At 45.2% G+C, this 26,956-nt stretch overlaps 1 protein-coding gene and 1 long non-coding RNA gene across 3 annotated transcripts in view; one reads left to right on the top strand and one right to left on the bottom strand.

Moving 5' to 3' along the window:
- The window catches only part of RILPL1 (Rab interacting lysosomal protein like 1), a 37,472-nt gene that overhangs the window by 8,318 nt on the left and 2,198 nt on the right, over nt 1–26,956 (bottom strand). The window contains exons 2-7 of one of the 2 annotated variants that reach the window (XM_083717384.1): nt 23,658–23,808; nt 16,719–16,837; nt 15,532–15,750; nt 9,647–9,822; nt 8,442–8,534; nt 2,265–2,352 (exon numbers count right to left, since the gene is read on the bottom strand). In XM_083717384.1, the coding sequence (XP_083573510.1) occupies nt 2,265–2,352; nt 8,442–8,534; nt 9,647–9,822; nt 15,532–15,750; nt 16,719–16,837; nt 23,658–23,808 (846 nt within the window). The remainder of the gene's footprint in view (nt 1–2,264; nt 2,353–8,441; nt 8,535–9,646; nt 9,823–15,531; nt 15,751–16,718; nt 16,838–23,657; nt 23,809–26,956) is intronic. The other variant, XM_083717383.1, reaches the window with a different exon arrangement.
- Nucleotides 5,667–8,548, top strand: LOC310834329. The gene is made up of 2 exons (XR_014559193.1): nt 5,667–6,525; nt 6,955–8,548. It is a non-coding gene; the product is annotated as an uncharacterized lncRNA (long non-coding RNA).

Raw genomic sequence — 26,956 nt, 5'->3', positions numbered from 1 at the left:
GGCCGTATGACACATCCAGCGCTGTCCACTCCTCACCCCACACATTCTGTAGCTGAGGCGGCCGCCTCACTCTGCCTCATGAGCCAGGCCTCTTCCTCAAATGCTCTCCCCGCAAACACAAGGACAGCTGAGAGGGGGCAGCGGGGGCAGGACCAACAGGCCCACTCCCACCCCCCGCATGCCATGTGATTATGGGCACATGGAGCAGACGATCTGGAGGGGGCTTGTGATTTTGTACCAATTACCTCAAGTGACATTGCTTTCTGTTTTTACACCAAGTGAAGGAAATAAAAAAAGTGAACTAGGGAGAACAACATTTCAATGTTCTAATTATTATTACCTTAGTCTGTGTGAAGGGAAAGGGATTTCTGTGCATTTTTTGAATTATCTATTATGAACACTCAATGAAACTGTAAGTTGCCCCCTTCCATCCACTCCAGCCAAATTCTGCCCACTTAGAAATGAGGGGACTTTCCAACAGGCCAGATTTTGAACAGGTTTTTGTGACAAGCACAGATCTAATTCCAGCCAGCTAAAAGCTGTTGGCAATTATCCTTCCATCAAAGAGACTTATGTTAAAATTTTATTTGATTAGTCTTGGGCAAGCTATTTCTCTGTCAGTCTCAGGTTCCAATTAGTAACATGGATTGTGGGGATAAATGCAGAGACTAAGCAGAGGGTCTCCCAATATACACAGTTCCAGTTATTTGTGTGCCTATGTGCAAATCTAGCCCAAATCCCCTCATTTCCAAAAACAGTTTGTTATACAGACTGGGAAGAAGTTGGGGTAGCTATTTGACAGGTGCAAGTCCAAAACCCAGACTTTTAAGAGCACAAATTCAGCAGTCAGTCAGAATTTGGGCAGTGTACACTTCACAGTTAGTAGCATTTCAGCACAATCCTATGACATCTACTCAGAACCAAGACCCTTCAGTTCAATGGGGCTTGGGTCTCAAGTACATGAATTTATGATTATAACCTGAATTACACTATGATCTTCTATTGGGACAGCACAGTCCAACAGAAGCAGAAGAAGCCAACCACCTTCTTTGAGACGGCCACAATTAAAATATACATTGAATTTAGAAGCAGGATAGAGGGGGACAGCCCAGGTGTCCTGGTAGCCCAAACACCTACAAAGTTGATGCTGGCACCTCCAAACTTGAGATAGGTCTCCAGCCATGACATACAAAGGTGAGCACCTGTGTTTGGGCATCCATGTTAGCAGATATATCCTTTACTCCAATTTGGGGTGGTCTGTGGGCATTACAACCAGGTCGTAAACCTAGGTTGCCAACTTGACAATGCTTGTTCATTGCTGTTTCGAGGTTTGATACCCATTTGAGTCTCATTACAAGCTGACATGAAAGATGACAGGCTATGCTATCCTAACATTTGGGGCTTTGTCAGTTAAATCAATATTGCATATTGTATTTTCACCTGTTGCGATTAAATTTAAAAATAAAAACAAAAATTGCTGTGATCTGTCAGTAGGCAGGTTTCAAAAGCAAGATTAAACAACATTAGTGATTAATATGCTCCTATCTAATAGGTCAACAATAGGTTCTTGTTTGTCTGAACACCCGCTCCATCACTGGCAAAGTTCACGTCATGGATGTCTAAACACATCCTAGCTGCCGAATGGGAATGGCTCACTATCAGAGTGTTGACAAAGTGACAATTCTACAAAGGCAGCACAATGCCAGCTGAACAAAGTAGGCTTATAAGTTGTAGCCAGACAAGCAAGGGAATTTCAGGTAGAGCACTGGGGGCCAAAGGGCCAGAAGATGGTAGGAAGGACCGGAGTGTCATATATAATTTTTCAACCAACTGTCCACATATTTGCTTGAAAAACTCTCAATTAAAATTTATTGTCTATTAAGCCAATTATTAAACCAGGGATGGGTAAACCTGTGCCTCGCCAAGTATTGCTGGACTACAACTCCCATCATTCCTGGCCGCTGGGCATTCTGGCTAGGGCTGGTGGGAGTTAAGAGTCCAGCAAGATTGTTGAGGCCAGAGGTCCCCCTTCTTGCATTAGAAGAAAGTGCAAAGGGGCACAGACTGCTTGGTAAATAAGCGGTTACATCATGCAGCAGAGGAGCATTCTGATTGGCCATCTTCAAAAAAAAAAAAAAAGGTTTTATGATCCCACAGTCAGCCAAGGAGAATACAGCCAAGGTTAAGGTGAGGAACAGCCACACATCATGCACAAATAGGAGAACAAAAACTCCACAGTAACCAATTATAAAGAGAGTTCCTACAAGGGACATAAGTCTTCTTATTGGCTGCAATGTGGGATCATCAGGGATCAATCCGGCAGCTACCATAGGCATTATAGCTGTAAACATCCTGGTTGGGAAAGCACAGACACAAAAGAGAAAAGAAGCTTAAGTAAGAAATTAAAAGGTATTCAAGTACACACAAGCACAGGAGAGGGGGGGGGAGTAAATAAAGGAAGCCAGAGGAAACGACAGACACGGGTGCTGACTTACACAAAGGACAATGTTTTTACAAGGTGGGGAAGGGTCTGTATTGCCCCAGAGAGCCTCTGATCTCAAGGAGAGTCCTTCTGAATCAAACCAATGGAGAGCCAGTTGTGGGGGAGTGAGAAATGTCCTTATTTTCATCTGAGGAACGTTAGAGAGTATGAACATAGGATCCAACTCCTGGGGGTTGAGGTCACTTCAGCCCACCCAACAAAATACTGGAAGGGTCCAGCCCCTCCCTCCAGGTTGATGGGCATTGCCACTCAAATGGTGTGCATGACCGTGTAATGTGATTATGTGGGGCAGTTGGCACCCCTGCCCATGAATGTTAAAGTAGTGCAAGAGGGCTTGACGTGTTTACTGTGGATGTGACCTTAGTGCTTAAGAAACAAACAGGGAAAGACTAACTCCACCATGTCCTGCTTGTGAGTTCCCAAAGGCATTTGAGGGCTCTTGCACTAGCGGATGGGTAAGTTTTGTGCAAAAGAGGAATCCGCTGTTCTAGCAGAAACTCATTGCACAGTCTATTATGCCTGGGGCTGCCATATGTCCAGATTTTCCAGGGGGCAGGATATCCAAAATGTGGAGTTTTGTCCTGGATCTTAGGCAAGCCAATCAAAAAATTGCAGCTCAACAATTTTGGGGTCTTTCTAAAAAAGTTGCTTATCTATTCTTAGGCAACTGTGTCTCACAGGCACGAAACATTTCAGCAGTAGTGCTGAACATTTCAGTAGTGTAGCTGCTGGAGTGTCGGGGTGAGAGAGTTCAAATCCCCACTTGGCCCTGAAGCTCCCTGGGTGACCTTGGGACACTCTCTACCTCTCACAGGATTGTTTCAGGGATTAAATACGGAGGGGGAGAACTCTATATGTCACCTTCAACTCCTTGGAGGGGAAAAAGGTGGCATGTACCGTATTTTTCGCTCTATAGGACGCACCCGACCATAGGACGCACCTTGTTTTAGAAGGGGAGAACAAGAAAAAAAAATATCCCCCTCTCTGCTCAGTGCCCCTTCAGCGAAGCAGCAGGAGTGTGCTGGTCCCGGGGGGATAGGTTACCGAGAGGCGAGGTCAGGGTCCTGGGTCGAGGGTCAGTAGATTGTCCTCCAAGGGCGAAGCGGGGTCTGAAGCGAGGAGCCGGGCAAGGACAGGAACTCAGAAGGTGCAGGTCTGGGTGCTGGCCGAAACAGCTCTTCAACGACGTTGCTCCCGCAACCTGGGACCGGGCTGACTGGCCTTTATCTTCTCTGAGGCCAGGGGCAGTCCTGGCCCCCAGGAGACCCACCTCTCCTGACCTTAAGGCGAGCACTCCTCCTGGGAGAAACCAGTTCCCTCCGCCTCTCTGCCCTGAGCCTCTGCAGCTCAGGAGAGGCTGGAGGGTTACTGGACACAGGGGGAGACTCGCCTTCCCCTGACAGGGCTGGGAGAGGCGCACCTGTAGGCACTGTGTCCTCAACCCCCTCCAGAGCCAGAGTGGATTCACCTGGTGCCTGCTCCTGAGGATCCGGCACAGGTGCAGGTGCTTCAGATCCAAGGCCCTGCCCCAGCTCAGCCGGCCCTGAAGGCGGGGACTCCTGTGCAGGCTGGGGTTCCTCCCGTTCAGCCTCTGAATTGGACTCTCAGGCCATCACAAGGAGAAACGGAGCCCCTTCCATTTCTCCTCCCGCTTGGCTGAAGGGGCGCTGCGCAGCTCTCCCTCTCTGCTGATGCCAGGAGAGTCTTGCTCTCCCGGCTTCAGCAAAAGGAACCCGAAGCCTTTGGAGCGCAGCACGAGGTCCCACTGTGCTCCAAAGGCTTCAGGTGGCTATCCCTGAAGCCTGGAGAGCGAGAGGGGTCGGTGTGCACGTAGTTTCCGGAGCATGGAGGGAGTGCTCCCTCTGCGCTTTGGAGGCTTTGTGTTGCTTTCGCTGAAGCCAAGGAGCCTGCATTCGCTCCATAGGACGCACACACATTTCCCCTTAATTTTTGGAGGGGGAAAATTGCGTCCTATAGAGCAAAAAATACGGTAAGTGCAATAAATAATGAAGTACAGTTTACCACTGGCTTTAACTTAGTGCTGCGTTGCACACAACTCATACATTAATAGCAAATTCATTTGCTGAGCACCTGTCTTTATGTAGCCAAAACGGCACCATCCATGCACAAGACAGGAAATGCCAACAGGTTTGGGGGAACCCAAAGGTTTGTAGAAGTACAAACAAACATCTGTGGGAGAATAAAACTTAAGGGGGGCACAGAAAAAGCCCAATGAGGACTGAGCATGTTCTCTATGCATGGATGGTGGCTGATTGCTGGAGTGGAATGAATGGGACATCATGTTGGGACCTGGAAGGGGAGCAATATCCCGCTGCAACTGTTGGCTGCAGATGCCACTTGTTGCTGTTGATTAAGGACACAGCTGAGATCACCAGAGCACTTTTTTGCTTCTGACCTAAACACAGCTCCGAGACATTCCCAACAGAGCTGCTTCTGGGAGATGCTATTATTAGAATCAAAAACAGCACACAGAGTTGTTATTATTCTGAACGGGTTTTCTACAGTTACACAGCTTGGCTGGCTGGGTTGCATCAAGCCTCCCCCCACGTCATTAAACACACACACACACACACACACACACAGAGAGAGAGAGAGAGAGAGAGAGAGAGAGAGAGAGAGAGAGAGAGAGGCTTTTGTCTGTCTTCTTTTTAAAGCCAGCACTGATGATCATGTCAGCAACAAACAAGTGACACAACCTTTGAAACAAAGGGCCCTTTTTGCTCAGTGTACAAAACGAGGTAGATCTGGCTTCTTAAAAAACAACAACCATATAAACAAAAATCCCTGCTCAAAGATTTACAATTTAAAAATTTCCTAATGGGTTTTTGCCTCCATTAATTTTTTTTGTCCATGACAGCGACACAGTCACCATCCTGTGTTAGCATCTCACATAGCTTGGGGAGCGGAGAGGGACATCCCTCCCCAAAACACCTCTTTGCCAGTGCTCTCCACTGCTGAACCTCTGATACTAATTGAAGGAAAGGTACTTTTCACATACAAATGAGTAATGAATCACTAACTGGAAATTAAGCACACTTTTTTTGAAAGTTTAACGCTAGGAGAATCAATTGGACTTACTTTGGAGGAAATACAGTTTAGGATTTAGAATTAAGTGCTAATGGGGGAAAGGGGGGTTCTTTTTTGGAACATCTAAACATTTGGGACAAAGCTCTCTCTCATATAGAGATTCAAAATGCAGTTTGCCACTTTGGACCCACCCACGTGCTTAATTGCCTCTCCATAGTCTCAAGAGGAGAAAAAAACAAAAGAAAACAGAACTTCAAGGGAATTTATGCTAAGGACATAGTGAAGCACCACATGCTTACTGCAGTTTGGTGCTTGCCATTTTCTAAGGTAGCAGCACCAGTGTTTTCCAGGAAGCCCACACCCTGGTCCAGAGGTTTCCAAGAGAGCTTGGCAGGCATCTAACTGTATGCACTGCCCGGCACTCACTCTTTTTGCACTACAGTACCAACAGATTTGGTGCCAGTGCATCCTGGCATTGTCTTCTACTGGCACACGGAGCAGCAGGGCAGGAATGAGGAAGCCGGGGGCCCCCAGGGGCTGCTGGACAGCCATTATCCCTGACTGTTTAGCCATGTTGGCAGGAGAAAAGTTGGAATCAAACCCTATTCTGGAGGGATACAGCTTTCCCCCCCCCCCTTGCAGTAGGGCAGGGGTTGCCAACCTGGTGCCTGCCATGAGCTTCACTGGCACACCAAGGCAAGGGCCCTGGACTCTGGGCTTTCTTTCTTTTTAAGTTCATCTCTAGACCTCCTAGAAAGAAAGTTATGAAGAAGTCACCCTTCCGAGTAATTTCTGTGAAATGAACAAGGCTGCCAGTGTTTTTAGCCAATGAGTGAAGTTGGAACTGTGACGGGAAAGTGCACCGTTTGGACATGAGGAAATAAGAATCCCTGAGGTCCTAAAGAGCTGCTGCCCCCTCCCCTTTAATGCACTTTTATTGTTTCTCTATAATCTTGCAAGCAGAAATCCAACAGGTTTCTGGTCAAAGGTCAAAGGCCTGGAAACGATGCCTTATGAGGAACGGCTAAGGGAGCTGGGCATGTTTAGCCTGGAGAAGAGGAGGTTAAGGGGTGATATGATAGCCATGTTCAAATATATAAAAGGATGTCACATAGAGGAGGGAGAAAGGTTGTTTTCTGCTGCTCCAGAGAAGCGGACACGGAGCAATGGTTCCAAACTACAAGAAAGAAGATTCCACCTAAACATTAGGAAGAACTTCCTGACAGCAAGAGCTGTTCGACAGTGGAATTTGCTGCCAAGGAGTGTGGTGGAGTCTCCTTCTTTGGAGGTCTTTAAGCAGAGGCTTGACAACCATATGTCAGGAGTGCTCTGATGGTGTTTCCTGCTTGGCAGGGGGTTGGACTCGATGGCCCTTGTGGTCTCTTCCAACTCTATGATTCTAGGTCATACCTTTTATGAAAATACAATTACAGGGAAAGCTTCACCATGATTGCTCTCTCTCTAATTTCATGTTATTGCTCTGCCATCACAAGGCAACCATTTTGTGACTGGCGCCCCAGCACTCTCTCAAAATTCAAAATGTGCCCCCACCCTGGTCCAAGAAGGTTGGCGACCCTCGTTGTAGGTGATGACGCACACATTAATAAAATCCGTGCTGCTCATTATTTACATAGCACTATTGGTGCACATAGCACTTTTCGGAGTCCAAGAGGAGAGGTCTCTTGCCTTAAGGAGTTTATAGTCTAAATTTCAATGCAGGGGAAAGCAAAAGAGGAAACAGGTAGAAGGGGAGTCAAGAGGTAAGCAGGTGGCAATATGAAGTGGTTTCAAGTTTAGGCTTGGTTACAGACTTTGCTGCAGAAGGGTCATTATTATTAATTATTATTATTATTACCTATAATTTATTATTTGCTTCTAAACCACTGTCTCAAGGCAATTAACACATAAAATAATTTAAAATGGTTAAAAACACTAAAAATGAATACATTTAAAACAAGATTAAACCGCTAACAAGTGTTTAGGGCCACCTAAATTAGGCTCACACACCAATGTGGTGATTGGGAAGGGGGGCAAATCACAATCTTCCTTGCTCCACCCACCACACATTAAAAAACAAATTCCTGCATATTAAAAAGTAGCTCACCAGTGAGAAAAATCTGTAGTTGGGTCTCATGGGAAAATATTCAGAGAAAGCTTCATGCTAGGAATAGCCAAGGTAGCAATGTGTTACTACTAACCCCAGGGGAAAATGCTTTGCTATGAGTTTGGTATGGGAAGTAGGCAGAATGCGAGATCCTTCTCACCCCTGGCCCCACCAAGCATAAGTCAGACTGGCTTCCTGTGTTGAGGTGATCGCCTGGGTGATGGGCCATTAAGAGAACAAAGGAAAGGGGGCTCAGTGTGATAAGACAAGTAGGTGGAGCTACTCGCTCAACACAGAGATACTTTGAAGGACAAAGCCTAAGTTTAGAGCTGAAAGGGACAGTGCTGTGACCTAGAAGTAAAGAAGCAAGCTGGAGAGTCAGAGCAAAGTTTGAGAGCAATTTTGATTTATTCTTGAATCTATTGCACTTCTAGAGGAAGCAAGACCCTTATATATGTGTAAATAAACCATACACCAGACAGGGCACCACAGTCTCTGTTGTGTCTCATTCCCAAAGGAAACACAAACCCTGAGTAAGCACCTGGAATCTCGCAGTACTCAGAGATCGGGGAGGCAGGCAACAGTATTTAAACTGTGCCAAAATGAATCAAACAGATAAACAAAAAGAGGTACGTTGTGGCATTATGGAGATTATTCAAAGGACACTGAGCACCATTCTTTCTTAGAGCATTTTTAAAAGCCCAAGGACCCCAAGAAGCATAGGGGAGCAAGTTTCTTCCCCCCATGCTTGGTTTAAGGCAGCCTTGGGGAGAGGAGGGTACTTACAGTCGTTTGATTCCAGATTCCTGCTGAGTGGATGGTTTTGAATGAATAATGGTTGTGGGTTGGGGAGACCTCATTTCTTCATCAGCCTCATCACTTAAAAAAACAAACAGGAAAAGATATGAAATGTATATGTTAGATACCAAATACTCTCATTACACCTAGGAAAAATTAGTCACTCACTCTACACACGGAAAGGAGAGAGAAAGCATACCTCTGTCAGTGCATATAATTGTGTGAATAAATAAAGGGGCCTCAGTCCTCTTGTCCAACTGCCTGCTCATTGCCAGGTGTCACAACTGTATCCATGACAGACAGATGCCCAGTCTCTGCTTAGATACCTCCGGCACAAGTGGAGAAAAAATGTGAAGAAAAGGGGCCCCATACAGTGTAGAGAAGGGGTTCCCACATTGTGGGAATGTTGGATGTGGTCGATATAAGCTTTATTCCAAAACATGTGGAGGGTACCATATTTTCAGAGGCTGCGCCAGAGAGCCACTTCCAGTCAGAGTAGACCAGAACTTTCTAAACTGTTTCGCGACATGTTAGTGTGTCGGATGCAGTGTATAGGTGTGTCATTTGAATGCTCTTATAAGGGGTTAGTTTAGCTAGTAAAACTGAATTACTGTGTCTCAAAACGATGCATGTCTAAAAAGTGTGTCACCAACACACTGACCTGGTATAATGTAGGTTTACTGATTACTGCCTGAACATTCTTCCTTACCTTCATAAGAAAAAGGAGCAGAGAGAGAAAGAAGAAGAAGATGAAGAAGAAAAAATTGGAGGAAATAGTTTGAAATATTCTTGGCCCTTTTGACTAGCGGTGCATTTAAAAGTGTACCTAGTGGCCTCTGAAGAATGTGAAACTTGTTGTTCTCTAGATGTGGTTGGACCCCAACTCCTATCAGCTCCAGACAGCCTGGCTAATGGTCAGGGACAAGGGGAGTTGCAGTCCTGCAACATGTGGAGAGCTGTAGGTTACCCCCAAGTGGCCTCACCCAAAAGAGCTCCCCATTCTGGCTCCACTCCACTTCCAACTAGTGTGGGCTTGCAACTGAAGTTCAGTGATAACACACACACAAACACAGAGGAATTGAGCAGACAACTGCAGCCTCAACAGGACTGATCTCACTGAAAAGCAAACTGGCTTCAGTCCAACTGCTTCCACATAGAATCAGACTAGAAAGGAGCTGAAAGCAACAGCGCACCTCTTATAATACAGAAGCTCCTCTTGCAGCAGAAAAACTTTAGATTTCAGTTCATTTCTCTCATGCAAAACATCTCGCAGCTCTTGCAAAGTAAACCTTGGACGGTTGGGATCCTTCAAATCCATGGCTATCTTCTCAGATTCTGAGATGTATTCATCATTGTTTGGTTCTTCGGCCTGGGAGGAACAAACAAAAAATCCTACATTAATACATGGCTTGGGTCTTACTTACAAGTCGCTTTGACTGTATTTTTTTCATAAGTAACCTAGGGCAAGCGTTTAATCTTAAAAACAAACAGCCAAGGCTGAAAAAGGAGGCAGCCAATGATGACAGTACTGGCTGTAGAGAGCGTGTGGTAATGTCATCTCTCTGCCAGGGTCTATTGTACTCAGAGAAAGCTGGGAACAGCTCTAAGGAGAGAAAAGAGGCAACATCACCATAAACCAACAGACTATAGAACAGCAGAAGAAAGCAACTGTTCCTTCTAAGGGTTTGTGCAAAAACAGACCTGGCGCCTGGCTGTGGAAAACTGGGTACAGAAGCCAAATCTTTCCCACCATCTGAATGAACAAAAAGCCAGTCAGATGATAATGATAATTTAAATTATTAATTATGGCTTATTGGTGCATTTATTAAGATTTATTATTCATAATAAATGTCATATTTGTTTATATAACGTTTTTTATATATTGCTTAATCAACAGAAACCTCCAAGCATTTAAAATAAAGCAGTACAAACTATATACTGGATAAGCAAATACTGTACCCAGAAAGTATAGACTATATAATCCGCTTTTCATAGAACTGTAGTGTTGGAAGGGACCACGAGAGTTAGATAGTTCAAACCCCTGCAATGCAGGCATCATTTTGCCCAACGTGGGGCTTGAACCCACAAATCTGAGATTAACAGTTTTATACTCTATCAACTGAACTATCCCAGCCCAGAATAGCAGTCACAAGACATTTAAAATATCCATTTCACAACAATCCTAAAATACTAAAAGCCAGCACAACACATATACACCTAAACAATACCTAGCACACGCAAACCAATCTGTAACACCAAACCAGCAACCAAAACCTGCAATCTGTCAAGGAAAACAGAAAAGGATGCCCACTCTACTCCTCAGCTTGGGAGAGATTCAAATTATCTCCTTGTGTTAAAAGAATTCTAAGGTCTGAAATATAGAAGAAATATTTATAAATGCACACATATCTAAATATATAAACTGTTAAGTTGTGGGTGAACATATCAGACGACACAGCGATTCTCCAAACATCTCTTGTTTATTCAGAGGCCAGAACAGAACTGAGCTGAAGGGTTCAGCCAGCCTGCTTATATAGAGCTCCAGTACCACGTAACTGTAACAACTTTCTGTAACTACCCAATCACTGAACGTCACTTTTGATCCCTTATTTGCATATGTGGACCTGAACTATCTACAGTATCCCCCAGCTGGCCCAGGGTGAGAACTTCAGTACATAACATAAACCTGAAATAGTATAGGAGAGCAATCCTGAAGCAATTTTGACTCTCCCAATGACCTCAAATATTGCTCTGAAGTAAAGGAAACAAATGAGGAAAGCTATCCCGTTGTCTTTTTGCTTACAAATTCTTCAGGAACTAAAGTATTAAACCATCACAAAAGAATGGCCAGGCTGCCCAGGCAATGCAATTAGCGACTATTATCAGGTATCCGCACAGACAGGATTTCTACTGTAGACTGCCTCCTATGATGTACCTATGTATGATGATGTTGGGGTGGACTTTGGCTAAGGGGGTTGGGCAATGTCAAAAGTCTTTAAAGGTTCCTGCACACTTTTGTCCAGGGTCTCTCCCTCCTTGGAAGGAGGGGAGGAAACTCTGTTGCAACAGAAAAATAAATGTCTGCCTTACTTTCCCCTGGATTCTGCCACCATCCATTCTTCTCGGACCGATCATGGACTTGGGGGACTCAGAGTCCCATGGGGAGTTGCGCAGCAAAAATTAATTTTTTTCATCAGTTGCATGTTCACATTCTGTTTTGGGAAACAAATCTCACATTTCTTTCTTCTTCCTTGGCGCACAGTGTAAAGTATTTTATTTTAAAAGCTATATACAGAGCCAGATTTAGAAGCAGACAACACAGACGCCAACTGCCTGAGGCACCAGGCTCTGGAGTGCAGTACAGTAGTGTCTGAGAGAGGGCATTTATTTAGCAACTCTTCTCTTAACTGCTGAAATAAATACAAACAGTACAAACAGTTCAGGCCCACTTGTAAAGCTGGCACCCTCAAGCTATATAGAGAGTTTGTATTAATGCTAGGTTTTTGTTGTTGTTAATTTGCAGGAAAGAGGCACAGCTCAGCAGTTCAAGCATCTGATCTGCATGCAAAAGCTCCTAGCTTCAACCCCCAAGAGATCCAGGTATGACTTGCAGAGAGCCCTGCCTGAAATGCTGAAGAACTGAGGGCAATCTAAACAGCACGGACCTAGATCAGGATAGTCCGGCCCACGAGACCTCATTTCGCTTTACAGACAGTTTTTCCGGGTCATGTGGCCAGCATGACTAAGCTGCTTCTGGCTTCGCCAGAGCAGCACATGGAAACGCCGTTTACCTTCTTGCCGGAGTGGTACCTATTAATCTACTTGCCCTTTTTGGTGTGCTTTTGAACTGCTAGGTTGGCAGGAGCAGGGACTGAGCAACGGGAGCTCACCCCGTCACGGGGATTTGAACTGCCAACCTTTTGATCAGCAAGCCCAAACTGGAACGTGTCCAGAGGAGGGCAACCAAAATGGTCAAAGGCCTGGAAACGATGCTTTATGAGGAACGGCTAAGGGAGCTGGGCATGTTTAGCCTGGAGAAGAGGAGGTTAAGGGGTGATATGATAGCCATGTTCAAATATATAAAAGGATGTCACATAGATGAGGGAGAAAGGTTGTTTTCTGCTGCTCCAGAGAAGCGGACACGGAGCAATGGATCCAAACTACAAGAAAGAAGATTCCACCTAAACATTAGGAAGAACTTCCTGACAGCAAGAGCTGTTCGACAGTGGAATTTGCTGCCAAGCAGTGTGGTGGAGTCTCCTTCTTTGGAGGTCTTTAAGCAGAGGCTTGACAACCATATGTCAGGAGTGCTCTGATGGTGTTTCCTGCTTGGCAGTGGGTTGGACTCGATGGCCCTTGTGGTCTCTTCCAACTCTATGATTCTATGATTCTATGAGCCCAAGGCTCAGTGGTTTATAGACCACAGAGCCACCCACGTCCCTCAATAGTGTATGTTAAATAATATTAAATATACTGCAAACACTAATTTATGATACGAAACACGCCACTGTGGGTTGTGAACGTGCATGCCGCACGGATCACGTTTGCAACCCAAGCGTCCACTGTATATAAAAAAGAGGAAGTACTTTTAAAGCGGATGCAGAGGCCAAGCCAGAAGTGAGATTGTGGAGGAGGAGGAGGAGGAGGAAGTGGACAATCAGGCCCACAATCTGAACTGGTTGTAAGTAAGAAGGCAGTTCACCCTAATGGGCCACCCTTCACTGGAAGATAGAGCCGTTAGAGTGTCAGGACAGAACAGGACCCAGGTTCAAATCCCTACTCAACCATGAAGCTGATTGGATGCAGTGGCGTAGCGTGGGTTGTTAGTACCCGGGACAAGGCAAGTAATTTGTGCCCCCTAACCCGTGGATTTGTGCCCCCTAACCCATGGATTTGCGTCCCCTAACCCATGGATTTGCACCCCCTACCCCTAACCCCCAGATGTTGCGCCCGGTGCGGCCGGCCCCCCTGCACCCTCCACGCTATGCCCTGATTGGATGACCTTGCGCCGCTCACTGCCTCTCAGCCTAACCTCCCTCACAGGGTTGTTATGGGGATTAAAAGAGGAATGGGGAAGAACTATGTGCACCATCTTAAGCTGCTTGGATAACAGGTGGGATATACGGTAAACGCAATATATAAATCATCTAACTATTATAGTGTCTTGCTTGCCCTACAGCTCCCTCACTTGAGATTTTAGTGGGAATTGGTTACATTTTTAAATCTCACCTCGGGAACTTTGAGAGTTAGAAAGCTTTTAAAAATATAATAAAAAGAGAAAGGATGTTGCAGTTAATGCCTAGTACCAGATTTTAAATACTGTACACCAGAGCTTTCTGATGTTTGTGTCAAGACACATTAGGGTGTCGGCTGCAGTGTGTAGGTGTGGTGTGTCATGTGAATGCTCTTCTAAGGGGTTAGTTTAGCTAGTAAAACTGAATTACTGTGTCTCAAAATGATGCATGTCTAAAAAGTGTGTCACCAACATGAAAAGTTTGGAAAGTTTTGCTGTACGCTGTGTGGTTTTAGTCAAAGAATCATGTAACCAACCACTCCAGCTCTGTTAGCAATGTAATATTTCCTTCCAAAGTCACTTTTTCTGCAAAGCCACTTTATTTTGGAAAAAAGTTTCACATTCTAAGCTCCCCTCAGGTATAAAATAATGAACCTCCTGAGTTATTAGGGGGAGTAGGAGGACAGGCTGTGTCTAAGCAAGGAATCCTTCACGTATCACAGAATCCAGTGCTTGGGGTTACATATGATACCTTAAGAAGTTTTTTGTTTTTAAAAAGATGTATGTGGGCTGTTTCTTTTAAAATACCAAGCTCCTAGTCCTCACTATTATGCTGACAACTTCCCTTGCACTCATTCTCATACATCTCCTACCTCCTTGTTAGGAAAGTAAATAGAAACATTTGCATACATGAAAACACAAACAGAATTATGCATTAATATTTAAATTTGTTCTGCACCCACAATTTGAATATCCATTGAGGAATTAGTACTGGGAGCCCCTTCATGGCATTTACTTCTGCTTCACTGTCAGCTTTTGAGCCTCGGCCATAAACATGAGAGGCAGACAATAGTCCTCAATCTCCATAGCAGTGTAGAAGGTCAAATGTTTCAGATGAACTCATGCATTAAAGAAACTAAAACTGCACTGCAATGGTAGTGGGGGAAGGGAACATTGGATATGATACTGGCTCATGGGACACAATCTTAAAATAGATCCCAGAGTCGCTCCTGCATTTCATCCACCCCTCCAAAATAAAAATCAATTAGCCGTTCAAGTGAAATGTTAAGAATTCAAACCATTTCGAATACAGCCCTGCCAAAGGCCTGGGGAACCTGCAGTTTTCCAGATGTTGCTGGACCACAAATCCCATCACACCTCACCACTGGTCATGCTGCTCAGGGCTGATGGGAGCTGCAATCCAACAACATCTGGAGAGCCACAGGTTCTCCACCCCTGCCCTCCAGGATCAGATAAAAAGGTCTACCCCCCCAGCTACCAGCTTCTCACTGTGGCAAAAAAATGCCTCCAGGAAGCCCCCCAGGAGGACATGCAGACAATAGCCCTTGCCACTGTCCCCCACCTGGCCCCAACAACAGACATTAGGAAATACGCAGTGTATGATTTTGGAGGATACATCTATCCACTGTGAGTTTGCCACACCTATTTGCCTACTCAGAGCTGAGCTGCCGCCACCCCCACCTCCAAGTTCAAAGGGATTCACTCTGGGTAATTACAGGTTTAATTATGCATTATATGAAGGAGAGAAGAAACATACAGCAGCACAACCAGACGCCGTCATCTGCCCCAGCTGCAACAAAACAGGTGTCTTCTGTATTGGTTTCTACAGCCACAGCGGACGCTGCCACCTTCCAACAGTTTAACTTCACCCCCAAAGGCGCCCTCCCATCCACTGTCTCCCAAGACAGACAGATGCCAACAATTAGGGAAACCAGGCGATTGAAGTGGTATGAAACCAACACACACGCAAATACATCATACTTATGTTTATATATACACTGTATAATATTATATATGTTTCATGGAGACAAAAGCAGGGCTGACCTGGATTTCTTCTCCATTTTGACTCGGCTCTCCCTGCAGTTTTTCTCGGAGCTTTCCGAGCTCAGCCCTCAGGGCTCCCATCTCTTGTTCCTTGGTCTGCAGGTAGGCCTCCAACTCGACTTTCTGCTCAATCAGAGCTTTTCCCTGAGCCTCCACAACCGTGATTCTGTGGCGAAGGTCATGGTTGATTTTCATTAACCTGTTTTGCTGTTGCTGAAGCTGTGAGAGAAAAGAAAGGAGGGAAGGAGGGAGCTGATAAGACGCTGCAATTATGGCCCCATGTACACTATACAATATAGAGCAGTATCATTTCTTTTAAGCAGTTGTTGCTTCATCCAAATAATCCTTGGGAAGTGTTAAGAGTGCTGGGACTTGTTAGGAGATCCCTATTCCTTTCACTAGGGACGCGGGTGGTGCTGTGGGTTAAACCACAGAGCCTAGGACTTGCCGATCAGAAGGTCGGGGGTTCGAATCCCCACGACGGGGTGAGTTCCCGTTGCTTGGTCCCAGCTCCTGCCAACCTAGCAGTTCGAAAGCACGTCAAAGTACAAGTAGATGATTGGACCCTTTCTGAGCTTGAAGCATGGGTACCCAATTTATTTAAATAATAAATTATTATTATTATTATTATTATTATTATTGCCCCCAACAAAAATTTAAAATTCGGTTTTGTAATTTGGAACTAATGTGATTTGATTGGTCTGTTAATAAAAATTATTTTTTTAAAAAAAAAGTACAAGTAGATAAACCTTTACCTATTCCTTTCACAGAGCTACAATTTCCAGAGTGGTGTAACAATCCCTCTTGCCAGGAAACTGAGAATTTTAGCTTTGCTTTAATTTAGTACTCCCACATCCCTCCCTGTCCTCAGTTCAGGAAAGCAAAAAACATTAGCAGGTGCATTCTAGCCAAGGAGGGTGCAGTGCAGAGCTGGTCAAGGGGTTGGGTCAGATGTATGGGCTTCAAGGGTCAGGCAAAGAGGCCTGGAGGACCACATTCTGCCCCTGGGGCTGAGTTTCTCCATCCCTTTGGACACAGGAGCACCATTATCTACTAATAGTCAGGGATAAGCTGGCCTCTCTGAATTTGCTACATATCAAAATAAATGGGTTTAGATATTGGGGCCTTTAAAAAAGTTACTTGGCAGTACTTTGGCATTTATCCCTAAAGGGATGAAACAGACTTACAGCTTCTACATCCTCATTTTTAAGACCAAGTTCACGGTCCTTTGCTCTGATTTCATCCCTTTGTTTATCTACTACTTCCTTCAGTTTTTTCATCACTTGTCTTTCCCTTTCAGACATTCCTGGAGAAAAAGAGAGAAAGAGTGATAGGAGGCTCCAATTGCAATACTGCTCCTGTTAAGTAAACATAATTGGTTGTTGAAAATACATAACTAAGGTAAACATTTTTTTTCCTGGCAGGGGCTCCTGCACTTTTTATCAACTACATGACAGGCAGAAATTCATCAGGTTAGGGCCATCCAATAGGGCAGGGATGGGAAACCTTTGGCCCTCCAGATGTTGACAAACACTAACCCTCATCAGCCTCAGCTAGTTTGGTCAATGGTGAGAGATGATGTGAGCTGTAGCCAAGCAGCATCTGGAGGATAGCCAATGTTGAGCCCTCTGGATGATATTGACTACAACTCCCATCAGCCTCATGCAGCATGGAGGTCAGGGATGATGGGAGTTGTAGTCCCACCATACCTACTATTCATTCAGCCTTTATTTACATATTTTAGACAACAAAACCATAAGAGAAAAAAACCATCAAACATTGGCAATCCCAATATAGTAAACACATAAAAAGTATAAAAGACTCAGTAGCCACCATTAAGTAAAATTAAGTAGTTTTAAATTTGACTTTAAAAATCTTGGCTACTAGCCATGGCTAATCTGCCTCCATAGAGGCGGCGATGCTTCTGAATACCAGTTGCTTGAAACCACAGGAGGGGAGAGGGCTCTTGGGCCTGAATCCTGCTTGCTAGTTTCCCATAAGCATCTGGTTGGCCATTGTGAGAACAGGACATAAGGCCAGATGGGCCACTCACTGGTCTGGTCCGGCAGCCTTTTCTCATGTTCTTAATAATAATAATATCTTTATGGTCATTGCCCCCTCTCGGGGACAACGAAATTACTTGGCTGCTCCATCCACCCAGGTAAGGCACTCCACACAAAATCAAAACAACTATAAAAACACTAATTAAAACAATACAGTATAATACAGCAAGGAAGATTAGATGACTTTCAAAGTCCAGGCTTCCCATTCAGGGCCGAGATCGCTCTGAAGAAGCTGTTCTTAAGACAGCTCGTTCTTGTCTTCATCGTCCTGTATCTCCGTCCCGATGGCAGGAGCTCGAAGAGGAATGGCATGGAGTAGGAAACTATCATAGCTGTTGGTACCCTGAAGAGAAGCACTCCACACTGCAACATCTGCCTGCAGGTCCCATGTGTAGCAGTACCTCTCTTCCATTACTAAGCTTATTTGCTTCTCAGCCAATATTAACGACTACAGGGATTTGTAGATTCCTTCCAAACTGACTACCTAGTTTTTTAAAAGTGTTAAAGCTTAGAAAAATAACGCTAAGGGCATAGTTTAAGCGTTAAGCATTAAGAATCAATCTCTATTTTAAGTTCTCTGCATTGAAAGATTTTCTTAATTTTGTTCCTCCATTCCCATTTTGGTTTCTGTCGGGGCGGGGGGGGGGATATGCATAATTAGACTCCCAATACCTTCCTAAAATTTCCAAGCAACAAGCTATATCATATCCTGAACCCAAACTAGGGATGTCTCTACAGAAAAATAAGCCTCACCACTGAGATTGTTTCTTGCTCTCTGCAGCACTACTGTGTGAAGTCTGTGGTGGACCTTAAGGACTCTCTAAGCAGGTGACTCCACCCCCCACATCAAAAGGATGCTCAGAAAGCACCTGTGGTAATGTAGAGCCCTCAAGGCAAGTAGCCTCTCCAATTCTGGAAGCTGCATTACTTGCTAAGCTTCTGGTGTGGCTCCTGCTAAATTCTGCTAACGATGCATATTTTGCTGCCTAGGAAAACATCAGAAACCTGCTTGCTTTGAACAGATTTACTCATTTATTCTTGGCACTAGATTAAAATGTTTCCCCCCCACACACACATCTGAGCATTAATTTTTTACTTGCAATAATTATTATTGTGTGTATGTAGGTATGTTTTGTGTATACACATCCCTTTTGGGGCTATATGTGGTAGTTAGGGGATGGAGAGATCGCTTTTATGGTCTGGTTGCTTCAAATTGTGCTTTGCTCGCACGCTCTCTCGCTCTCTCTCACACACACTTATTTGTAAGCCATTTTAAAACACTTATTTAAAGCAACTAATAAATACTATTTAGTATGTAACCCTAATTAATTCTAAATGTTGATTCAGCACAGGTGTACACAATGGCATTGTGATCAATGCTGCTCTGCCCCTATCCTATACTCATTTGTTTAGCAGTAAATACCATAGGCTTACAATTTGTTTCCAAGGAAGGGTGTGCTGTAGGACCGCTTATAGCTCGGTGGCCTGCTTCTGTGCATTTTTATTCAGAAGCCAGTCCCATTGAGTTGAGTGAGGTGGACTCTTCAGAACAGTAGCCTTTCATTTCACTCCCTTTCCTAATTGTGGTTGGTAACCAATGGATTGAATTTTCACCTCTTCGTACAAAAAATATGTCCAGGGCAGCTTACAGATCAATAAGAAACAAGACATTCCCTGCCCTCAGGCTTCCTAATCTAACAAGACATGACAGAAAAGGAAATGGGTGGGGAGGAGAGAGGAAATAAGCAAACTCAGGCATCAGCTGCAAGTTCTTTTAAAATAGTCTAAGATGGAGAAATAGTCTAAGATGTATGGGACGTGGATGGCGCTGTGGGTAAAACCTCAGCGCCTAGGACTTGCCGATCGTCAGGTCGGCGGTTCGAATCCCCGCGGCGGGGTGCGCTCCTGTTGCTCGGTCCCAGCACCTGCCAACCTAGCAGTTCGAAAGCACCCCCGGGTGCAAGTAGATAAATAGGGACCGCTTATTAGCGGGAAGGTAAACGGCGTTTCCGTGCGCTGCGCTGGCTCGCCAGATGCAGCTTGTCACGCTGGCCACGTGACCCGGAAGTGTCTCCGGACAGCGCTGGCCCCTGGTCTCTTAAGTGAGATGGGCGCACAACCCTAGAGTCGGACACGACTGGCCCGTACGGGCAGGGGTACCTTTACTTTACCTTTAAGATGGAGAAAAGCCATATTTTAGTGGTGGAGTGCGACATTTGCAGGGATGCAGATGGTGCTGTGGGTTAAACCACAGAGCCTAGGACTTGCCGATCAGAAGGTGGGCGGTTTGAATCCCTGCGACGGGGTGAGCTCCTATTTCTTGGTCCCTGCTCCTGCCAACCTAGCAGTTTGAAAGCACGTCAAAGTGCAAGTAGATAAATAGGTACCGCTCTGGCGGGAAGGTAAACGGCGTTTCCGTGCACTGCTCTGGTTCTGCTCTAATAAAGCGAGATGAGTGCCACAACCCCAGAGATGGCCACGACTTACATTTGCATGGAGAAGGCCCCAGGTTCATTCCCCAGCATTTCTAGGCAAGGCTGAGAAAGACCCCTGGCCTGATTTCCTGGAAAGCGGCTGTCAGTCACTGTAGGTAGAGCCTGGTTCACACATAATCCTTATCTATGAGTTGTCCCACAGAGAATCAAATAAACCATGGCTTGTTCCTTCAAAGTTTGTTTTGTTTCCCAGATGCCCTTGCTTTTTACCTTTGCAGTTTGGCCAAACCACCCCAGGCATTCACCAGACAAACCATGGTTATTGGGTTAGCATACTTAAAAGCAAACCAAGGTTTGTAAGCCACCAACAAACCATAGTGTTGGATTGTGGTTTGTTGGCAGCAAACACAACATAAACTGGTGGGCTGGTTTTATGCATAATGTAGAACCAAGGCATAGTTTAATAAACAACAATGTATAGGATTGCAGCTTAAATGTTCTGAGACATTTCATGGACTGATGACACAGTTCTCAGCATGGCTACCTACAAATACGCCCTATTGAATTCAGTGGGTTTTACTCTCAGGTAAGTAGGGATAGGCTTGCAGCTTGCCTCAAAGATTGAGAACAAAGGTTCATGACTCCATCAACCCCAGCTAGCATGCCTAGTGGACCACAATTGATGGGATCCTAGTGGATCAGAATTGACATTATGCTCTTATGAGAGCTTGCTTCCTCAGGCCAATGGCCCCACTAGTCCAGAATCGTGTTCTCACGTAGCCCAACCAGATGCCTGTGGGAACCCCCAAGCAGGACCTGAGCGCAACAGCCCTCTCCCTCTCCTGTGTTTCCCAGCAACTGGTGTTCAGAAATATTACTGCCTCCAACCTTGGCGGCACAGCACTGTCATCAAGGCTAGCAGCCATTGATAGCCTTGCCATTCATAAATCTGCCTAATTTCTTTTACAGCTGTCCACACTGGTAACCATCACTGTCTCCTGTGGGAGGGAGTTCCATAGTTTAACTATGCACTGTGTGACTTCCTTTTCTCTGTCCTGAATCTTCCAACATTCAGCTTCACCGAAAGTCCATGGCTTCTTGTGTTTTGAGAGAGGGAGAAAAACTTCCCTCTGTCTACTTTCTCTGTGCCATGCATCATTCAATACTCTTCTATCACACTGCCTCTCGCTCACTTTTTCTCCAAATCCCAAATACTGCAACTTTTCCTCCGAGGGAGTCTCTCTCCATCCCCTTGATCATTTTGGGGGTTGTTTTCTGATCCTTTCCCAACAATACCCCTTGTGAGGCAAGGTGCCCCAAACAGTACATAGTACCCGAAATGCAGCTGCACTTGTTACCCAACAGCACCGGGGGAGGGGAGTACAGTGGTACCTCAGGTTACAGGCGCTTCAGGTTACAGACGCTTCAGGTTACAGACTCCACTAACCCAGAAATAGTACCTTGGGGTAAGAACTTTGCTTCAGGATGAGAACAGAAATCGTGCTCAAGCAGCGCAGCGGCAGCGGGAGGCCCCACTAGCTAAAGTGGTACCTCAGGTTAAGAACAGTTTCAGGTTAAGAATGGACCTCCGGAACGAATTAAGTTCTTAACCAGAGGTACCATTGTACAGGTTCTACCCCACCTGGGCAAAGTGGCTGTTCTCTAGGAGAGATGCAATAACAAGGGGAGCAAGTAAGGGGACAACCTGTGGCCGCTGTGGAAGTTCTGTTCTGCTCCTCTGCTGACCTAGATCTTGACAAAGCAGGTGCTGCACCCACTGCATCCCAAGAAGATTCTTTCATATAAAAATAGTTTTATGTGAAACATGATGCTGGCAGCTCAGTTCTGTGGGTGCCGTGCAAAAGATCTGATGGTGCATGACTAATTCCACCAGGGCAAGCTGCACAGGATTCTGCAGGTTTGTCTAGGATTTGTTTACCAAGGGGATGTCATGGAGGTAAGACAGCAGCCATCACCCTCATTTCATGTTTCAGCCCACACGTCTACTATATATTTTGGAAATTTGTTTCGTCTCTTGCTGTGTGTTTAGACACCCTTAATTTATCATAACCAAATTTTGCATGAGGGTTCCTGAAATCAAGAAGCAAGTTTTCATTTATATTTGGATATGATTGGATGTTGCTTTGAATCAAGAGGGCAGACTGAACCTTTCAAAACTTCACTGATTTTAACAACTTATTTCAAAACTGCGGGGGGTGGGTTGTTTCTTAAAATTCCCGAGCAACACTGGCTATCAGGCTGCTAGTATTTAATATTGGAATCATCCTGGAAACTTTTATTTTTCAAAGCTACTAATGATTAAAATATAATAATTTTCACCCAGTGAATTTGGCTGGCAGTAGATACAGCACTCAGCAAAAACAAGCTGTACTTTACACAACACAGAGATAATTTATGGCTGGACTGGGAACTGTGCAGCCCTGTAATGTTGTTGGACTACAACTTCCAACTATTAGCTCTGCTGACTAAGGGACAGATGGGAGTTGTGGCCCTTTGGATGTTGTTAGGCTTCAAGTTCCTCAGTCCTGATTTACAGAATTTGCTGCCACAAAGGCTGGTGGCGCCACTTGCCTTCATGGCTTCAAGAGACCAATTGGTGGAACGGTGGTATAGAAATGTAAACAAACTAATAAAAAAGGACTTGGGCTCCTCCTCCTCAAATCTATCAATTCTCAGCAATGCAATGGAACCTCTGTGGTTGGTGAATAGTGAATAGTCCTTGCTGAGGCACACCAGGAAAAGGAGGGCTGTTGCTTCCATGTCCTGCTTGTGGACTTCTCTGAATTAAGAATTTGACTGGCCACTGTGGGGAGAAGGGTGTTGAACCTCAATGGACCTTTGGTCTGATCCAGCCGGCTCTTTTAAAATTCTCTCTCCTCAACAGCACCCAAATTTCTAGTCAACAAAGGCAATTGTTATAAACCAGAGGTGGGGAAGCTGCAGCTCTCCAGATGTTGCTGGATTAAAACTCCCATAATCCCTGACTATTGACCATGCTGGGTGGGATGAATGAGTGTCAGAATCCAACATCTGGAGGGCTACAAGCCACCCTGGTATAATTAAGTGGCCAATACTAGCCCCACATGCCAAGAGCTCAAATCCCTTCCCCCCCTCCCATTTAATTGACTATCTGACCTGAATGCATTTAATTACTATAGTTATTAGAGGTGATATACAAGGAACTGCAACAAAAACCATTATTTTCCCATGTACTTCGCTCCTGTGCACCTGAGGTTCTGCACAGTATTCTCTGCCAGCTGAGGTTCAGCAGGTGAGCAAAAAAGAAGCGCATTTTCAGTTGTGGTGCCCATATGCCTCAGCCAGAATAGCCAATGGTCAGGGATAATGGGAGTCCAGTACCATGTGGAATGACATATGTCCCCCATTCTGGTTTAAAGGTGCTGAAAGTCAAAACCAGGCCTTTGAACCGGTCCAGGAAACCAAAAGGAAGCCAGTGAACTTGTCATACAACCGGAGTCACGTGCTCCATACAGACTTATGTCAGTACTTTTTGCCAACTCCTATACTTTCCCGAACAGTTTCTTACTGAGTTTCAGGTCAAATGAACCCAATGCTCTCATCGAGAATCTCTGCCTACCCCACTTGCCTTCATGCTTCTGGAACTCTTCTTCCGAAAAGTTGACGTCCTTGTGGGAGAGGTTGGTCATCAGCTGCTTATTCTCTTCCTGAAGCTGGGCGATTTGGGTGAGGAGATCTTGGGCTTCCCCTCTCCAAACATCTTCCACCAGCTCCAGCTCCTAGAGGGTGAGATTGCATACCATCACTTTCAGGTCCCGGACGGTCAAATGTCTCCCGTTCAATGGAAGGGTCAGATCTTGCTGGTTATAGCATCTTTCCAGGCAGAAGGTTCCAGGTTCAAAGCCCTGCATGTCCAGTTAGGACTGGCAAAGACTGCCTGTCTAAAACGCTGGAGAAATGATTCCAGACAGTGTAGCCACCCCACCCCCCATATTATTGGATTACAACTCCCATCAGCCTCAGTTTTCAGGGCTGAAAGTGAGGAATGTTGGAAGCTATAGACCAAGATCCTCTGGAGGGTCACAGGTTCTCCACCTTGGAGTAGACAATACTAAGCTTGATGGACCAATGATATAAGGCCACTTCCTACATTCCTATTTTCATATGGAGGATCTTAGAGGCACGTGAAGCAGCAAATTTTCCTGAGGCTCAACAGATCTGGCCTTGGTCAGTGGCTGAAGAGAAGATAAGACATAAATGCAATAAATAAATATGAAAGTTTAAGGAACACAATAGGACCTTAGATGCCTTATGCCAGATCAGATTGCTGGTCCATTTAGCTCACTAAACTGGTGGAAGCTGCGTCCTTCCAGATCAGCCTCCCCTGACCTGGTGCCCTCTAGATGTTTTGGACTACAGCTCCCATCAGCCCCAGTCAGTATGACTAGCAGTCAGGAATGATGGAAGTTGTAGTCCAAAGTGTCTGGAGGGTAGCAGGTTGCTCCAGATCTTGTTGGACTCCATCAGTCCCAGTCATCATGATCAATGGCCAGAGGTGATAGACCACCTGTAGACCAACAACAGGCTATCCATACCCTACCAGCACTGACTAGTATCAGACTTTTGCAGTTTTAGACAGGAGTCTTTCGCACTTCCACATGGAGATGCCAGAAACTGGACTTGCAACTTCTCCCTGCCAAGGCAGCTGCTCTGCTGCTGAGCTATGGAGCTATTTCTTTTTCTGAAGACCCTGGTCTGCACCTGCAGAGTAAACTGACAACCAAGGCTGAGATCCCAGCTCCAGAGGGAGGCGTGGAGTGCTTTGTTAAGGAGAAAACCAGAGAAAGATGCTTGGTGGGGCCTCTGGAAAGGTTTGGGAGAACATATGTTTGCCAGCTTTCTTCTCAGCTCTTGCTCCTGTGACTGAAGTCAGTGTGGAGAACCTCTGGCTGTCCAGATGTTGCCCAGCTCCAACTCCCATCAAGCCCAGCCAGATTGGCCAACGCTCAGGAATTAGGAGAGTAGCAGGCCAGCAACATATGGAGGGCTGCAAGCTTTACCAAGCAGCTTGATCAGTGCATGTTGATGTTTACCTCTTTGCTATGAAAAAGCTTTGTGGGTAGATCTCCATTGCTCTTTAAGGCACAGAGACATGCCATCTTCAGGTCAGCTGGCAACCACACTCGGCAAGCCTATTATAGCTGCTTTCCCACAATGCAATATGATCAGAGAATGTTGGTTTGCTACTGGTTTACGTTTGTATTACTGTCACCTTCCTTAACCCATTTCATTATTATTATTATTATTATTATTATTATTATTATTATTATTATTATTATATTAAATTTGTATACCACCCTTCATCTGTAGATGAAGGCAGTTCACAGCATAAAAATACAAGACAAAAACACAAAATGCATATTAAAAACAAGAACAAACCAACAGCCCCCTCCCCAGCTTTTATCGCAGGAGGAGATCTTAGTTATTGCTCCTCTAGCCATGCTCTCTTCCCTTCCCACCCCTCTCTTCCGTTATTGCTTTAAAACCTGCTGAGCAGGAAGGAATTTTAAAGCACTTTTTGCAGTGCCAGTAGCAAACAAAGCCCATGAGGAAACACACCAGCAGGCAGCGGATTGGGGAGAGCCATCTTCCCCCCCCCTTCTCCATTCTGAGATTGAAAGCAACACACAAGGGAGGTACTGAGAGGCTGGATTAAGGAGGGAGGGATGCCTGGTGCAGTTTCCAAAATAGGACACCCACCCCACCAAATGCATTAAATAAAGTACCATAAAATTAAGTCATGTGGGTCCTTAAAGACATCCAAATGGATCATGGCATAAGCTTTGATGGGCTATGAAAAAATATTCTGATCATGTGCAGTTTCAAAACTCTCAGCAAAACGCAAACACATTTTGCCAACCTTGATAAAGAAAAATAACTGAGCATGTGTAGTTTTACATTTAACACCCACATAACTCATTGATGTTTTCACTCACTCCCTGACTTGGGTCAGGCACCAGCTCTCAGCATAACCCACCTTACATGTCTGTTGAGAGGATAAAGGACGACCTGGTGTAATTGCCCCAATGCAATATGGCCATGGTCACAGCACATGCTAACCACAGACAAAGCTTTGCTTAAAACAGATGTGGGGAACCCGTGCCCCTCCCAGATGCTGGTGGTCTCTACCTCCCATCATCCAGCACAGCCAATAATCAGCAGTGTTTGGTGCTGTAGTCCCCAAAACATCTGGAGGACCATAAATTCTCCAGGGCTGGCTTGAAATAATTACCCAGAAGGCTTAGTGTTACCCATCCTCTCATTCTTTGCTCTTTCATTGAATGGGAAGTGATCTGGATGATAAATTTCCCTGGAAGTGTGGCAGCTCTGAGATTATCTTGGGGCTGCAATTCTTACCCAAAGTTATACACCCCAATATTTGGAATCAATGAATTCCAGAGAATTACAATTACGTAGTGCCTCTCTGCAACAGTTACCTCCATCCACCAGAGTTGACAGCCCAGCTATTGTTGCACAATTTATTCTGGGCAGAGAGAGGGAGAAGTGAGTCAAAGGCCTGTGATCTTTTTAGCGGCTGGTGACTCTATTTTAGCCTCTCGTTTACCACTTTAATGCACAACCAAATCGGAGGCTGATGTCAGCTCAGAGCATAATTCTAGGAGAACTGAATGGGTACAGTGGATAAATTAATACTCCCTAGTTCCCATCCCATATCCTTTCTTATCTCTTCCATCTCTTTTTCCTTCTTCCTAGGGCTCTAACATAGCCCAAGCTCAGCTTGCAGAACATCAAAGCCCCAGAACTTGTATTTGAAGCCAGGGATCAACTCTAGAGCATGTAAAAAGTAGGACTCCGTAAGAAAAACAACTTGAGTGCCTCTAGGCAAGTGCAGAGTACAGAGCTAGG

This window comes from Podarcis gaigeae (assembly GCF_964106915.1).
Source record: "Podarcis gaigeae genome assembly, chromosome: 16".
Classification (NCBI taxonomy): Eukaryota; Metazoa; Chordata; class Lepidosauria; order Squamata; family Lacertidae; genus Podarcis; species Podarcis gaigeae.
This window is presented reverse-complemented; position numbering and strand designations above follow the sequence as displayed.